Source organism: Ursus arctos, unplaced genomic scaffold (assembly GCF_023065955.2).
Source record: "Ursus arctos isolate Adak ecotype North America unplaced genomic scaffold, UrsArc2.0 scaffold_21, whole genome shotgun sequence".
NCBI classification, from domain to species: Eukaryota; Metazoa; Chordata; class Mammalia; order Carnivora; family Ursidae; genus Ursus; species Ursus arctos.
In genome coordinates, this window is record NW_026622886.1 from 5,209,689 (window position 1) to 5,226,070 (window position 16,382).

The 16,382-nt window shown below is 50.9% G+C and overlaps 1 protein-coding gene across 1 annotated transcript; it reads left to right on the forward strand.

Annotated features, from left to right (window-relative positions):
- The first annotated feature begins 14 nt into the window (after positions 1 to 14).
- EIF3D (eukaryotic translation initiation factor 3 subunit D) lies at positions 15 to 13,979 on the forward strand. The gene is made up of 15 exons (XM_026499687.4): positions 15 to 160; positions 2,538 to 2,670; positions 2,969 to 3,014; positions 4,069 to 4,205; positions 4,701 to 4,786; positions 5,361 to 5,433; positions 6,361 to 6,473; positions 7,404 to 7,536; positions 8,065 to 8,212; positions 8,984 to 9,114; positions 9,801 to 9,886; positions 9,967 to 10,096; positions 12,811 to 12,953; positions 13,104 to 13,387; positions 13,830 to 13,979. The coding sequence occupies exons 2-15, from the start codon at positions 2,548 to 2,550 to the stop codon at positions 13,841 to 13,843; spliced, it is 1,647 nt and encodes a 548-aa protein (XP_026355472.1). The 5' UTR covers positions 15 to 160; positions 2,538 to 2,547; the 3' UTR covers positions 13,844 to 13,979.
- The last annotated feature ends 2,403 nt before the right edge of the window (positions 13,980 to 16,382 follow it).

A 16,382-nucleotide genomic window follows, 5' to 3' on the forward strand; every position in this document is an offset into this window, starting at 1 on the left:
GAAGCTAGAGGGCAGTTTACGACAGCGCCGATTGTGTTTACGGCGCCGGCCTGTGCGCGCGCATCTTTTCTCCTTTTCCCTGTTCTTCGGAGGGAAGCTGGTTGTGCCGTCTCCGACCCGGACCATCTCTCGCCATCGGGGTCGGCAGAGGCCTTTACAGGTGAGTGGAGTGTTCCATAGGGTTCCATGGATTTCTGGAACTGGCTTGGGCTGGGCCTGGCCTTCGGAGGCCTCCCGGAAGAGACCTCCCGTACGTCTCCGGCCGCCTCTGCCCCTCCGCTGGGCGGGGCAGGAATCCACCTTCGGGGACCCCAGGCCCGACACACTTAGGGATGCGGGGCACGGCCTTGTGGGTGAGGTCCCCTGGCTTTAGGCTCCGCTTTACGGCCACGGACTGAGCGACTTTGATAATATCTCTTAGCCGCGTTGGGTCTCGGGGTCTTCAAAGTGGCCAGGGGCTCCCTGAGTTTCTGTGAAGGAGGTATTGGGGGGTTCCAAGCTGAGCAATGTTCGACCTTGCTCTGAGGAGTTCACAGTCCAAAGGTTTTCTTTCCTTTTCTGTGAAATGGACAGCTGTGGGGGCATAGGTTTCATCTCTGATCTGAAACTCTCTCCTCCAGGACTGATGGCGTCTGATCTGTAGTGGCCTGGATAATCTACACAACACCATGGCCCGCCAGCCACAGGGCTCCTTCTGAGTGCCCTGGGGTGCCTCCCCACCCCGCCCCTGTCAGCGATACAGCTGTCACTCCGATACAACGGCCGGCTGTTTCTGCTTCTGGTTCCGTTGTGCTCATTCTTATTTTACTTGTGTTGAAGCCAGGGGACTTCCTCCCACCCGCTGGAGCCTTGGGTCTGTTTCCATCTTGAACTGTGGCAGAATGACTAGATTTTTTTTAACACGTTTTGGAATATTGTTACTGGGTTACTAGGTATGGTCTATAACCCCATTTCTTCAGGCTGCTGCCCAGCTATAACATAATGGGAGGAATGCTGGACTTACGGCAGACAACCCTGGAAATCAACTCTCTGTGGAAACAGTAGGCGGAGCAACAGCTTAATTGGCCAAGCTGCAAATTTTTAATCTCTAAAATGGGGGTGTGGGGGAGTTAGTGCTGTTCACTAACTTAGCACTGTGTGACACACTGTCGGAGCTCAATAAATATTCATTTTAACGAGCGTTTTCTTGAAGCTGCCACTCCTCTCAATGCTCTTCCTGTAGTGTAGCTTAAGTTGAGAGTCGGAGGATGAAGCTCTCGGGTATGTTCCCCGTTGCTGTCACCCCGCTGTCACTTCTGTAGGAAGCCTGAATCTCTCCCCATCATGGAACACTGAGAACTTCATACGATCACTATGCCTGTGCGCTTTGATTACTCTCCCGGCTCCAGAAATACTTGTGCAATGAATTTTCCTCTGGGAGCACCCCTGAGGATTACGATGGATGATAAGTGCCTCAGGTTTTGATAGGAACTGTCAGGCAAAAAGACCTGCTTGAGAGGAGCTACAGCATTACGCAGAGTGTGGATCCCAGCCACACTGCTTTGGTTCAAATCTTCTTCATCAGCTAGCATTGCAAATTTGAACAATTTCTTAGTTTCTCTGTGCTTCAATTTTCTGATCTGAAAAGTGGGGATGATACTAGAAGCTACCCCAGGATTGTTGGGCGCATCCACTGAGTTTAGGCAGGGTAAACGCAAGAACATTGACTGGTATTCATAATATTTACAAACATGTGACATATGGCCGCTTTTACAACCTAAGGTTTAGGGTAACCTCAGCTTTCTGACAGGCTTTTTGCTTGGCTCTGTGCCCACTTGTTCTGCATAAGGATTTGCATTGATGACAGAAAATCAGAAAAACAAGAAAGAAAAGTTAAATATCAGGCTATACTTATGGGCTCTTTTTTCTCAGCGCTCTGTGTAAACGCATTTTATGCAAGTCCCAGTTGTAATTGTGTAGTATCTTAAAATGGAAGCGTTTTCATATGTGTAACTACCAAGTGTTTTGCAATGATCTTGTGCTATGAATTAAACAAGGGTCTTACTCATTTTACAAATGAAAACCCTGAGACTTAGGGAAGCTACGAATTGTATGCCTTGGTGAAGGTTTTTCTGAGAACTAGAACACGGTTATTAAACTTGAGAAAAGGTTACTGCATTCCATCAAACCTGAGACACCACTGAGTTTAAGAGGCACCACTATGTTATGTAGCACTAAGAAAGACAAACTGTCAATTAAAATAAGACAACCGATCAAGCATGAGGTGCAGCCTCATTTCAAAGACGAAATAGTAGGGAAAGTGGGTGTCATGGAATCAGTGCAATACAGTAGATCAGTTTTGTTAGTGGTCTTCTGAGTTTTAAGTATTCACAGTATTATCTACGAGGAAACAGATTGAGTTAGTAGGAGCTCAACAGTTGAGTGTTCCATTTTGTGTGTTGCCTTTTGAATTTTATCATTATGTCTTAGCTTACCTCAATGGAAGGCTCTTTGTACTTGGAGGCCTTTAAGCTGCTCACATTATTTGTATTTTTAAGGTTTTAGAAGATGGCAAAGTTCATGACCCCCGTGATCCAGGACAACCCCTCAGGCTGGGGTCCCTGTGCGGTGCCCGAGCAGTTTCGGGATATGCCCTACCAGCCGTTCAGCAAAGGAGATCGGCTAGGAAAGGTACTTGCCTGTTGGTGAGAGTGAATCTTTTAAGCTGTGGCTGCTACCCTCCATTAGTTCATTCCAAGTTTATTCTCTCAAAAGCATAACTCCTGTGTTCCTTATAAGGACACCAGCTGGGGAAGGCTAGAATGCCTGGGTACTTCCAATAGTCCTAGGAGAACTGGGCACTTACAAAGGCCTTGTGAGCCAGTCCTCCTTTGGTTTTTCCCAGACGGTATCTTCACTTACGGGGGTTTCTGGGTCAGCAGAAACGTGTCTGATTGACCTGTGTGCTCTTCCCTTGTTGCTCTGACAGGTTGCAGACTGGACAGGTGCCACATACCAAGATAAGAGGTACACGAGTAAGTGTTCAACTGACTGCCCAGACAAGGGCCTTGGGAGGATTGTTACTTTTTCTAGTAAGCTCCATCCAAAAGCATTCTAGAACAGGAACAAAATGATGATGATAATTCATAGTTTTTAGGGTCATAGTCTAAACTCTAGACAGTATCTTTTTCTTTTTTATGGCCGCAGAACTTAGACTGCTTATTAAATAGGTTTAATAGGTTATAGTGAGATTTTTTTTTCCCTTCCACTTTTAGGGCACCACCAACCTTTTCATAGATCCATTGACTTCATTCCCATTTTGCACTCCAGTGCCTGGGGTTTACTGAACCTGGGAAGACAATCAGTGGACCCCAGATTTTAAGATCTTGATACAATAAATGGGTTGGGTTTTCTTCTGTGCCAGTTGAGATTCTTGGAAGTGACTACTTGGAATACTAAGTTAAGATTATCTGAGGTTGGACGCCTGGATTGCTTAGTCAGTCAAGTGTCTGCCTTTGGCTCAGGTTGTGATCCCAGGGCCCTGGGATTGAGTCCCACATAGGGCTTCTTGCTCATTGGGGAGCCTGCTTCTCCTTCTGCTCCCCCTGCTTATGTGCATGCCCTCTCTCTCTGACAAATAAAATCTTAAAAAAAAAAAAAAAGATTATCTGAGGCTGAGGTCAGCAGAAAGCATATCGTGACCCATTAGACTTGTCTGCTTTGGGTACCAGATGATACAGATGGTTGCCCGTTTGCATAATGCACGCCCCACGTTTGTTCCTTCTGGGAGAGTAAATCTTAACTCCTGTTCTTACCGAGTAAGGCAGGGTGTGAAATGGCCTTGAGGTCCTCCGACTCTGTCTTGACTTAGAAAGTTCTTTAGACCAGAGCTATTCAAACTTGAATGTGCACATGAATCACTTAGGGATCTTAAAACGCTGATCCTGATTTAGTGAATCTGGGTGAGTCTGTCAGCATGCACTTCTGTTAAGGGTCCAGAGAGCACACTTTAAGTAGCAGGGCTTTAGACCAGCCTGTGTGTAAAGTCTTTAGGTAGAAGCTGTTACACATCACTGCCTCTGCCTGCAGATAAGTACTCCTCTCAGTTTGGCGGTGGAAGTCAGTATGCTTATTTCCACGAGGAGGACGAAACTAGTTTCCAGCTGGTGGACACGGCGCGCACACAGAAGACCGCCTACCAGCGGAATCGGATGCGATTTGCACAGGTAGGCCAAGAGCCAGCAATCTGACCATCTAGGGGCCATTACCATTGGCTGCCACCTGCTAAAAATGCTACCTTGTGCGTATTGATGAAAGTGCATTTTCATAGGTCTTCAGTGACTTCCAGGTAGCTGACCAGTGACACATTGTGCTAAAGTAAACTTATACTGGGTCCAGAGATGAATTTAAATAGTTGAGGTTTTTGTGGTAGGCTAAGACATTGTGCATCTGTGCCAAGAGGGGGTGTCTGCGTCAGGTAAAAAGGTGCCTGTTGCCTCATTTAATCGCTGTGTGCAGGCTTTATTAAGCAGATGGTCCAGTCGGGCTACATCTTACTACATAAAGAGGCAAACTGCAACTCTAATAGGAGCCCATAAACTTCAATAAAAAACGTGAACATACGTCTATGCGAATTCCAAGTAAAGATCTCCCATTAAGCGCTGCCTATCGTCCGTCAGATCCCCAGGATTTTAACGTGGGTGTTTTTTCTTAATTCCCAGCGGAACCTCCGCAGAGACAAAGATCGACGGAACATGTTGCAATTCAACCTGCAGACCCTGCCTAAGAGCGCCAAGCAGAAAGAGAGGTGAGGTTTCCTGTCCTCCTGGAACGAGGAACCCTTCCAGGACTGAGCGTACTCTGAAATCACTGGGCCAAAGCAGGAGGACGGTTGTCTTCCCCAGCATTACAAACAAAAACAAAAACCTTCCTGACGCCAGCGAAGCCACTGTTGGGCCTGCCCTCATTCTCCAAGGGCCACCATTGGCAGATAGCGGGGTGGGAAGGTACTTGGCAGCGGCCAGGCACTGGGAGGAAACGAGGGCAGGTAAGAAGAGCTCTGGGGCTTCCCTCAGCTCGGGTCTGCCTCCTTCACACAGGGCGCTGGGGGCTGTGTCGTGCAGCAGCCCTGCCGGGCTGAGGCTGCCGGTGGCCTCTCTGGAGGGGGAGTGGAACCCACCTGGTCGGTGTGGGGGCAGTGTGTCTCTTAGCAGCACCTGAGCATGCACTCTTTTGGTCTGCTCTTTTTCACGAAGCCCCTGTTTTCTTAGTTCTAAGAAGTCAGTGATGCAGTTTAGCAGAAGAGAATGGCAGCTTCTGCCCTTCGAAACGCCACTGACCTAAGGATCTGCACCAAAAGCACAATCTTCTTGTCTTTCTAGAGAGCGCATACGACTGCAGAAAAAATTTCAGAAACAATTCGGAGTGAGGCAGAAGTGGGACCAAAAGTCACAGGTAGTGTATCCACACCAGAGTTCTATCTAGAAATTCACTTTTGCTTATTTGGTTTTACAAGTGCTTTATTAAAATCTTCACGTAATATACAACCCACCCATTTAAAGTGTACAGTTCAGTGGTTCTTGGTACATTCATGGATACGGGCCTGCATTATCACAGCCAGTTCCAGAACATTCTCCTCATTCTGAAAAGAACCCCATACCCTTCAGCAGTCAGCCCTTGTTCTCTCTCCCTAGCCCTCGGCTACTACCAGTCTCTTCTGTCTCTGGATTTGCCTCTTCTAAACATTTCATATAAATAGACTCCTACAACACGTGGTCTTTTGTGTCTGGCCCCTTTCACTGAACATGTTTTCACGGTTCATCCGCCTTGTGGTGTGTTCAGTACCTCCTTATTGCGGAATCTTGTGTGGATATACCACGTTTTGTTGTCCGTTCAGTGGTACATGGGTGCCTGGGTGGTTTCCACTTGCTGCTGTTAGAAAAGATGCTGCCATCAATGTTTGTGTGCAGGTGCTTGTGGGGACGCCGTGAGAACGGAAACGCGTGTAAGCAGGAGACAGACTCGGTTGGCAGCGGTTAGATTTTGCTGGATGCGATGCTTGCTCTGCTAACACCCTGCAAGAAATATAAGAAGCTGCTAGAGCTTCTTTATAAAATATGTACCTGTGAAAGAGCTGGTGTGTCCTGGGTGCCGACATCACCTGGGAGTAAAATTTCTGGTGGGTTTTGACCTCTTGACTCCTTCAGTCCTCTTCTAGATTGTAAACTCCAGAGAGTCAGGGATGCTGTCTTACAAAGCAGCCAGCACGTGGCGGATGTTCCGGAGAGATTTAGTGACTAAAAGCCCTTCACGCTGTTAACCCGCCTTTTGCTGTTACGTGCTGGCTGTAATTCTTTTTTCTCCCCTGGTTTTGCACCGCAGAAACCCCGAGACTCTTCGGTGGAAGTGCGCAGTGACTGGGAGGTGAAGGAGGAGATGGACTTTCCTCAGCTGATGAAGATGCGCTACTTGGAAGTGTCGGAGCCACAGGACATGTAAGTGGCTTCTCTGGCTACCGTCCGCCACGCGCTTCTGTGTGTGGACCAGCAAGTTGCGTGGCTCTTGGCAGGAAGAGAAAGACTGTAGTTCATCAGAAGCAAAGCTTTTCCTGACGTTACAAAGAGCTGTTGACCTCAGGTAGTAGACGGAAGTCAGTCAGTGGGGGCCAGAGCGCCAGGCCAGAAGTCCATGCAACTGGAAGCTTCTGGGACTACCCATGTCCCTGTCTTGGCCTCAGTCTCCCTGTCATTAAAAGGGGGAATTTGAGTCAATCAGTTGTGTTCATACTGTTCTATGGACCCATATCCGGAGCTTAGGGGACAGGGACCTAGGTGAACTCGGAGAGCTTGTCTCTCCTGTTCTCGTCATAAAAACTCTCTCTTCTCTTTTTTTTTTTTTTTTTAAGATTTTATTTATTTATTTGACAGAGAGAGAGACAGCCAGCGAGAGAGGGAACACAAGCAGGGGGAGTGGAAGAGGAAGAAGCAGGCTCATAGCAGAGGAGCCTGATGTGGGGCTCGAGCCGGGATCACGCCCTGAGCCGAAGGCAGACGCTTAACCGCTGTGCCACCCAGGCGCCCCAAAAACTCTCTCTTCTCTTATTTATTGGATTTCTGGATAAGACTTTGGATTCCATGGCTTTTTTTTTTTTTTTTTTTTTTAAGATTGATTGATTTATTAGAGAGAGAAAGCACACAAGCAGGGGGAGGGCCAGAAGGAGAGGGAGAGAATCTCAAGCGGACTTTTGACTCCCCGCTGAGGGCAGAGCCTGATGTGGGGCCTGTTCTCACCACCCTGAGAGCAGGACCTGAGCCGAAGAGTCAGATGATCAGCCGACTGAGCCCCCCAGTCGCCCCCTCCGTGGCGTGTTTTCTTTTTTAAGCTGACCTTCCCGTTTGTTTCGCGTGTCTTGCCCGCTCCCGCAGCGAGTGCTGTGGGGCCCTGGAGTACTACGATAAAGCCTTCGACCGCATCACCACGAGGAGCGAGAAGCCGCTGCGGAGCATCAAGCGCATCTTCCACACCGTCACCACCACCGACGACCCCGTCATCCGAAAGGTGGGCCCCGGGAGGAGCGCTGCCGGCTTCCGCCACGGAGGCCACAGGAGGAACAGCACGCGGGCATACGTGTGAATCAGGCTGTGCTCGGGAACCCCTTTAGATACAATGCTCTGAACGGGAGAGGGTCAGAGGGGAATACGGGCAGCGCGCTGGCTACGCTGGAATACTGGCGGGGAGCCGAGCTGGGCTTATGTCCCACACCGCCGTGCCTCCTCACTCTACCTCCCTGAGGCCTCCTTGCCTTACCTCTGAAGCGGGTTGAAGGTGCTTCCCACAAGCCACGGGGTGAGGACGAAAGCATTGCGAGGCGCCGTCCCGGAATGTAGCGCGTGCCCGGAGAGCTGCAGGCCCTCGTGTGCCAGGCTGGTGCCTGCCAGCGGGAGCTCGCGGGCCGGTGTGCTGCAGACTCACCCGTCAGACAGCTAGAGGGGCGTGCGCGTGTACGTGAGGGCGTGAAAGCTCCCTGCGGGGGAGTTCTCCGTGCAGATGGGCACTTAGACCTTGTTCTCCTTGTCGTCTTTGCAGCTGGCAAAAACTCAGGGGAACGTGTTTGCCACTGATGCCATTCTAGCCACCCTCATGAGCTGCACCCGCTCCGTGTATTCCTGGGACATTGTTGTGCAGAGAGTCGGGTCCAAGCTCTTCTTTGACAAGAGGGACAACTCTGACTTTGGTAAGAAGCCTGTCTGGGAGCAGCACAAAGGTGTTGGGTGTTGTGCTGGTTCGCGGCAATTCCCTGGGACTAGAGAGTGGGCGGGAAACGTCTCCCTGCAGGCACTGATAGTCGTGGCTGCATCCCCCCCCCCCCCCGACCTGCTCAGGGACCTGGAGAAGGGAAGGCCTGTCGCTGCAGTACGTCCTTGAGGCGCCGGCGTTCTGAGCCCTCCCAGGGCCCCAGTACCGTGCTTGCAGATGTTACTCCTTTGAACGGCACCTTGCTGCCTTCTGCCAACACACCATACCACCTTTACCACGTGCTTCGTATTTTTCTTTAAATTAATTCCATGTTTTCCTTCAGTGTATTTATAATGGGAAAACTACACTTGCACGTGTTTGTACCTTACAAATGTGTGTACACACACCATGAAGGGAAACCAGGTCACTAGGACATTATAGCAGTGAGACCGAACGATGTGATTCCATACCTGAGGCTTAGGGCCTTCTCTTTGCTAAAAAGCTGACAAAATCAGACACTCTCTTGAGGAACCCAAAAAGATTGAAAGGGGATCGGTTTCTTACGATGTGCTTGAATTTAATGCTGGAGAGGATCCGAAGTTACCCAGCAGCACCCCGCGCTTCCTCCCCTCTGTGCCCCACACTCAGGAGAGCCGGCTTGGCAGATGGTGGTTCTTGGGAGGACGGGCCTGTGTCCCTCCCTGCAGTGCCAGGCACGTTGTCGATGGCTCAGTTTCGTGGGTGGGTGACCATGCCGCCGCTTTTGCAGACCTCCTGACAGTGAGTGAGACCGCCAATGAACCCCCACAAGATGAAGGCAATTCCTTCAATTCGCCCCGCAACTTGGCCATGGAAGCGACCTACATCAACCATAACTTCTCCCAGCAGTGCTTGAGAATGGTGAGGCGGTGAGAGCCTCTGGGCACCAGTTTCTGTTCTGTCAACCTCTGTTTCTGGAACCTCTGCTGTGTTGTAGGCTCTGGGGTGGTGGGACTGAGCAGGGCAGACGGGGTCCCTGCCTGTCACAGAGGAGCTCCAAGCTGGGGCTTTGAGGTCAGGCTGCCCGACTGAACCCTCGACCCACCACTTCAGAGCTTTGTGGTGTACGGTTCTTCTGTGTGAGGTTAGAGTACTAAGAATACTTGTCTCAGCCAGACAGGTTGTGTAGATTCCTTCAACTGTTGTGACAAATATGGTGTCTTATACAAATACACTGTTGAGGTGCTGGAGATCTAGCAGTGAGCAAAGTTCCTGCCCTTAGGAGGCTTCATTCTAATGGAGGAGAAGACAGTAAAGTAAATAAACCTGTGTTGTGACTAGTGGTGGCATGTGCTCTAGAAAAGTGAAACGGCGGGGGGAGGGCATGGCTGCTAATTCAGACACACGAAGCACACAGGTGGCACAGGCAGGCACTCGGGATCTGTCGGGGTTCATGCTCGAGGTGGGGGGGTAAACACCGCCCACCACCACCACCCCCGTGGGCTACAGGGAGCCAGCCAGGGCCGTAACTAAGCCGAGTGCGGGGTCTGGCCGATGGGCTCAGCCGCAAGTGCTCGCTGCCTCGTAACGCCTCTGTCTGTTGGCAGGGGAAGGAAAGATACAACTTCCCCAACCCAAACCCGTTCGTGGAGGATGACATGGACAAGAATGAAGTCGCCTCTGTCGCCTACCGGTATGTCAGCCACCTGGGTTGGGCGGCCTCTCTAAAATCCGGTGTCTCCAGTGACCAGACAAGCTCCGTGTTCGCTGCAGGTACCGCAGGTGGAAGCTTGGAGACGACATTGACCTTATTGTCCGTTGTGAGCATGACGGTGTCATGACTGGAGCCAACGGGGAAGTGTCCTTCATCAACATCAAGACCCTCAACGAGTGGGATTCTAGGGTGAGGCATGCTTGGTCTCCCTGTGTGTGGTTCCTGTGGGCCGTGCTGTTCCTGGCTAGCCTTTGTGAGCCTCGGTCTCGTGTCCCCCCACATCACTTACACGGCTACCAAGATGTGGGTTTTTTTGGGGCTTCAGAGTTTCTCCTCCCCTAGTTCCTCAGTGAGAAAGATCGTGTGCGTGTGCATGTGTGTGTGTGTGTGTGTGTGTGTGTGTGTGTGTGTGTGTAGAACGTGGTTAAGGCTTAAGAACTCTTCTGCATGCAGAAACCGGTCGTAACTACCTCCCCACAGGACTTTCTCCCTCTCTGTCCCCTCTACCCTCCCGTGGGCTCCTGGTCTCTGCGAGCGTCTGGTTTTGATCTCATCGTCTAGGTTGGCAGGTGTCCTGTAAGCCCCAGAGCTCTTTTTTTGATCAACTGTTTCATTTAGAGCAGCCACTGCCTTCTCTCCAGCCTTCTGATTTCTTCTTCCAACTCCTTCCCTTCTTGAACTCCGAGATTCTCAGATCAGCGAAGATTTGGCTCTTCAGGAGGCCTCTTGAAAGAAATGGGCTTCCTTCATCTTTCCTCTTTCTGCTTCCCTCTCATGCTGGTGATCCGTGATTGTTGGGCTGCTCCCCTCTCTGAAGCTGCTGGGGCTTCCGTGCCTGACTTGGCTGCAGGGGGGCAGTGCTCCCGGGCGCCGCTGTACCGAATAAAGGGTCCTCCGTGGGAAGGACAGCTCAGGCGCACGTTGAACGGGGTCTAAGGAGATATGGAGTCTGTGGGCCGTTTTGCTCTGCCTTCATTAGATCCTCTGGGATCGCATTTACCGCTGCTGCTTCCCACTCCCCACGTGTCCCTTAGCCTCGGTCACCTGATGAAGGAGCACACCAGAAGCCTTTCTTCGAGCTCAGCTCTGGGGCCGCTGGCCGCCTCTTAGACTTTCTGCCGGGCCTCCCAGTAGCGTTCGGTGTCACTGTAGCTCTGTGGCCTTGCGCTCTGTGCTGCTACCTGACTCTAGTCCTGTACGCTTCTTCACTCCCTTCGCTTGTGTTCTCTGCTGGCTCCCGTCCTTCGTGAGCTCTGGGGGAGCCTTCTGTCAGGTCAGCCCCTACATGGCTCTGTTCGTCGGTTACTCTTCTGTACAGCTTCGTATTCGTTGTCTTTTGTTCCGTAACCAATTAAAGGCTTAAAATGAATCTGAAGGTTCTGGAAGAAACTTCCAGGCCCATTCTAGTTAGCGTAATTTCAGAGTTCCTTGCTGTTGTGGGGCTGAGCACCCCCGTTCTTGTGCCAGCTGTCAGCTGGGGCTTCTCAGCTCCTTGAGGTCCCCCACATTTCTTGCCCGAGGGTCCCTTCCGTCTTCAAATCAGCAACCGCGCAGCCAATTGTTCTCGTGCTTCCAATCTCTGACTTCTCCGCATCTGGCTTACACCCAGATGTAAGGTTAGGTAAGGCCCACCCCGGTGGTCTCCCTGTCTTAAGGGGCCTCAATTACATGTGCGGAATGCCTTTGACATAGAAGATGCCTAACCGTGGGCATGACCTTTCCTCATCTTCACAGGTTCCACCCACACGAGGGTAGGAGCCATCGGGGCTCATCTTAGAATTGTGCCTACCTCAGGCCTCAACCTTGAACTCTTAACAGTGATTCCTCAGATCTGCTTGGACTCCCATTCCTTTGTTTTTCTGCCGAAATCCGTTTCCCTCCGATGTCCTCATTTCTGTCATCACCTCTGACTTGGCTTTGTCTCTCTCCTGCTCCCTTAGGCTCAGCCTCAAGCATCTCCTCTCTCTTGCCCACCCTGCCCCTCTGTCCCCGTGTCCCCCCCACATGCTTCTGTTGTACTGGCGGGAGCGATCCATCTTCTCCCTCGGTTCTGCCATCTTCACCCCAGTTTAGGACGCTGTTGATCATGCCTGTTACTGGGCATTTACTGGTCTCCTAACTGACTTCCTTAGCACCCTCCACCCCAACCCCCAGTCGCTTGATCTCTGCCAACTAATTGTCCAAACCACTGCTCCCATCGTGCAGCACGGCCGTGCAGAGAAGCTCTTGAAATGCCACAGCAAACTCACAAGAGTGATTTTGAGGGAAACGTATGTGTTTACATACTATCCCTGAATGGTTTGGGCCTAACTACTTAATTAACTCCAGTATTTTTTTTGGTCTCTGGTTGCCATGAACCAAGACAATCTGGGAATCTGTGCCGTGTGACCTTCAACCGGTCACTTCACTCTGGGTCCCAAATTCCCACTTCTATATAAGAGGTGGTTGGAGAAGACGATCTCTCTACACGTGTGTACACATAAGATCAGACTCTGGCCTGTGGCCTTTCCCTCTGTGCCTGTCAGATCACGCCACCTCCAGCCTCTGTCAGTGTCCTCCCCTGGGTGAGCCATTGCATTGCGTCCAGGGAGCCCTCCCTTCCCACACAGCACACGTGAACGCTTGCCCCTGCCATTCACATGGCACTTGTTTCACTGTGCACGCATGGGTCCTGGGCTAGACAAGAGGTGTCCCAGTTCGCCAGCTGCCCACTGTGTGGGATGCTGTGTGCGGAGGGGCTGTGTCTTTGCCGTTTTAATGGTAACAGTCTTACCTTGGGTTACCTGCGGATCCCCCCACTTCCGAGTCCCACGGAGGAGTTCCTTCTCTGCTGAAGGAGGTCCCAGGCCTCAGGCAGTAGGAGCCCCCCCCTTCACTCCTGTGCCTGGGCTTGCCTCCCGCAGCACTGTAACGGCGTTGACTGGCGTCAGAAGCTGGACTCTCAGCGAGGGGCCGTCATTGCCACCGAGCTGAAGAACAACAGCTACAAGTTGGCCCGATGGACGTGCTGCGCTTTGCTGGCCGGGTCGGAATATCTCAAGCTTGGGTGAGATTCGTGTCGGGGGGGTCCTGAATTCATCTGCTGCAGGGAGGGGTCTGCGGGCGGGGCTCGCCTCTCCCCTCTCCCTTGGGAAGAACTGCCCCTTGGCCCCAGGTCTTGCTGTGCCCCTACCACTAAGGCCCCTCTCCCCGCTAGTTACGTGTCCCGGTACCACGTGAAAGACTCCTCGCGCCATGTCATCCTGGGCACGCAGCAGTTCAAGCCCAATGAGTTTGCCAGCCAGATCAACCTGAGCGTGGAGAACGCCTGGGGCATCCTGCGCTGCGTCATCGACATCTGCATGAAGCTGGAGGAGGGCAAGTACCTCATCCTCAAGGACCCCAACAAGCAGGTCATCCGCGTCTACAGCCTGCCCGACGGCACGTTCAGCTCCGATGAGGACGACGAGGATGAAGAGGAGGAGGAGGAGGAGGAGGAAGGTGTGTAGCAGGCCTCTTTCTGAAGTCTAGACTTAGCTAGCGAGGGACTCCTTCTCTGGAGCCCTGATGTAGAACTTCCTGAGAGTTCCCTGACACTTGACTTTGGAGCAGCCTCCATTTTGGCGCCAGGAGCTATTTCAAGAACCTTTAGATCACATGAGGGCCCCAGGGCGAGAGGGGCCTTTTAGCAGCTGAGTAAGAAGCATAGAGGGGAAGGCAGTGGAATGGTTAGCCAGTGGCGTGAAAGAAAAGATGCTCTGGGCTAGTTCCACGGACTCCAGGCCGCCTCTTTCCTGCTTCATTCACCAGCTGGCGACTGAAGGAAATCCCTATTAGCCCCATGACGATCCGAAAGGCTTAACTTCCGAGCGGAGGTGGTAAAAATCACAAGCAGTTCACCAGTGTGACATGGCTCATTTCTCTAACGTTTTGTGTCTTTCAGAGGAAGAAACTTAAACCAGATGGTGACATGAAGCTGGAGTTTGTAATTCCGCTGAGCCTAGAAGGGCTTTGGATGCTTAATGGAATGCTTGCCTGATTCTTGCTGCCTGAAGTTTGACGGTGGAATAAAGTATAACTGTTTAGTCTCTTACCGTCGTCACATGCTTCCGTTGTGATTGGCAGCCTTTCTTCCTTCCCCCACCCCCAGTAGCTCTTGGGAGAGGGAGGGTAAGGTACAGCCGTGAGCATTACTCATTTTACCCTTCTGTTAGAGGATGAATGTCCCAGATGTTTTTGTTCTTGGAACCGCCTGACATGATCCTTTCCTGGGGCTGATTGTCACTTGTGAGGCACATTATGGAGGTCCCCAAAAGAGGCCCGTTTCCACAGGCCTGGGTGCCTGCAGGCCGTGTGCCAGACCCAGCTGCTGCCCTTAGAAACAAATCACTAGTAAAAGGGAAAGCAGGGCACGGTCTTTGAAGGTTGAGGTGGGTGTGCTGTGTATGAAGGAGACTGCCCCAGAAGATTCTGATGGATGCTCCACTGGGTGGTGATCATTGGGCTGTAAATTGTTTTCAAGCTTGGTTTGGGCTGGTGACAGAGTCCCAAGCCGGCACCCTCAAAGCAGTGTGTCATAAATCAGCTACAGAATGCTTAGGATATGTACTTTTTATAAGTGAACAGTGTTCTATTCTTGATGGTTTGAAGTAATTACCCTGCCAGGTATTATACTAAGCTTTCTATAAATACTTCATCTGAGCCCATCCAAATTGGAATGCTGGTCGAAGTGATGTCATTGTACTGATGAGGAAACAGGCTCACCTTTTGAGTAACACTCCTGAAGTTACTACTTTAATCAAAATAATTGAGCATCTGGGGAGCCTGGGTGGCTCAGGCAGTTAAGCATCTGCCTTTGGCTTAGGTCAGGATGTCAGGGTCCTGGGATCGAGTCCCATATCCGGCTCCCAGCTCAGTGGGAGGTCTGCTTGTCTGTCTGCCTCTCCCCTTCCCCCTGCTCGTGCTATCCCTCTCAAATAAATAAAATCTTTAAAAAATAGTAATTGAGCCTCAGAAAGCAACCAAACACTGGTTTTGCTACAGTTAGCCAGGGCATGCAACATGCTTCTTGGGGAGTCTTCAAGACAGGTAAATTGTTAAAAAGCAAACCTTAAAGTCTTGTGACAAGTGCCATGGGGTTTCAGAGTTGGGCCTGGTCCTCACAAAACTGCCTCTTGCAGACCATGATGCAATCCAGCAGAATTAGCTGGGATGAGTGGGCAGGTGGAAGTCAGTTTCAGCCTTGGGCCCTCAAAACTGCACCAACTTCCACATGCTTCATTTATTTTATCTATCCCCTACTTTTATCCGTCCTGCTTGGGGCCCTCAAGCTGATGGCTTTAGTCCCGACTCAAACCTTTCACCGCATCCCCCACCCTGTCAGCCTACTGTCAAGGCCCTGCCATACATTATAAGTCCTGACTTCCCTCTACTCACCAAATAAGACCGGCAACTAATTCTGGTATTTAATGATCTGCTAGCACCCGTTCTCACATCTTCACAACCACTAAATAGACCTTCCTACTTTACTTTTGGTAAGGTACTTTGCATAGCCCGTCTGGTTTCACGGTTTACTCAACAAATGCTTACTGATGGCTTGCTGTATGCCAGATCTTGGAGGAAGCACTGAGGTCACCAGAATGAATAAGATCATTTCTGCTCTATGAACATTTTTCTGATACAGATACAGGCTATAAATAGATAAGTGGCATTCTTTAGTGGATACTTTGTTCTGAGAGGTCAGGGAAGACTTCTCTAGAGAGGTCACAGGGACAATCTTTAATAAAAAGAAGCTCCAGCCATGCAAAGTTAGACCATCAGGTTCTTTCCACACCAGGCATGGCTGCCTTCCCATGAGAACCCTCAGGCCCATCTCACTGGACTACTTAATGCCCCTTGGAGGTTCCTGTACCTCTCTCAAAACAGCATATATTCTGCCCCTGTAAATCTAAGGCAGGGTCCACATTCCACCCGTGCAAAGCCAGCCTTGATCATCTGGTTCACCTGAACGGGGGCTCAAGTTCATCCTACTGCCGTTCACGTTCCCTCCACTGCAGCCATACCGGTTGCTGTGCATGAGCAGTGAGCTTGTGTCTACATGGGGCCTATCATCGGTCACTTTGTTTACAACATTACCAAGAATGCAAAACATGACGAATAAAAAACTTTTGGAAGGAGCTCATAATTTGGAGTGAGGGGTGCGGGGGATTAATTCCAGGTTCCACTTAACCGTTTGATCTCAGGCAAATCACTGCTAAACCTCCATTTGGCGAGTGCCGACAGAATGTGGGAAACAGAATCGCCTACCTCTCCTGCTTGGTGGGACAGCCAGCCAGTCGTGCATGTTGCTTAGCAAACAACATTGGAATCACTGTAGCAAACACCTCTTAGTTGCTTTTTTCTGTTCTGACTTCGACGTGGTTTCCAGTCCCCCAAAACTAGGTAGCCAATAAGTGACCACGTTAATGGTGGAGTGTATAAACCAGGTTCATCTCCA

Excerpts from the sequence above, each read along its gene's own strand:
- EIF3D (XM_026499687.4), top strand. The coding sequence starts at position 2,548 with ATGGCAAAGTTCATGACCCCCGTGATCCAGGACAACCCCTCAGGCTGG. Across the intron at positions 4,787-5,360 it reads AGCGCCAAGCAGAAAGAGAG|AGAGCGCATACGACTGCAGA; the intron begins GTGAGGTTTCCT and ends TTGTCTTTCTAG. Across the intron at positions 9,115-9,800 it reads CCCAGCAGTGCTTGAGAATG|GGGAAGGAAAGATACAACTT; the intron begins GTGAGGCGGTGA and ends GTCTGTTGGCAG.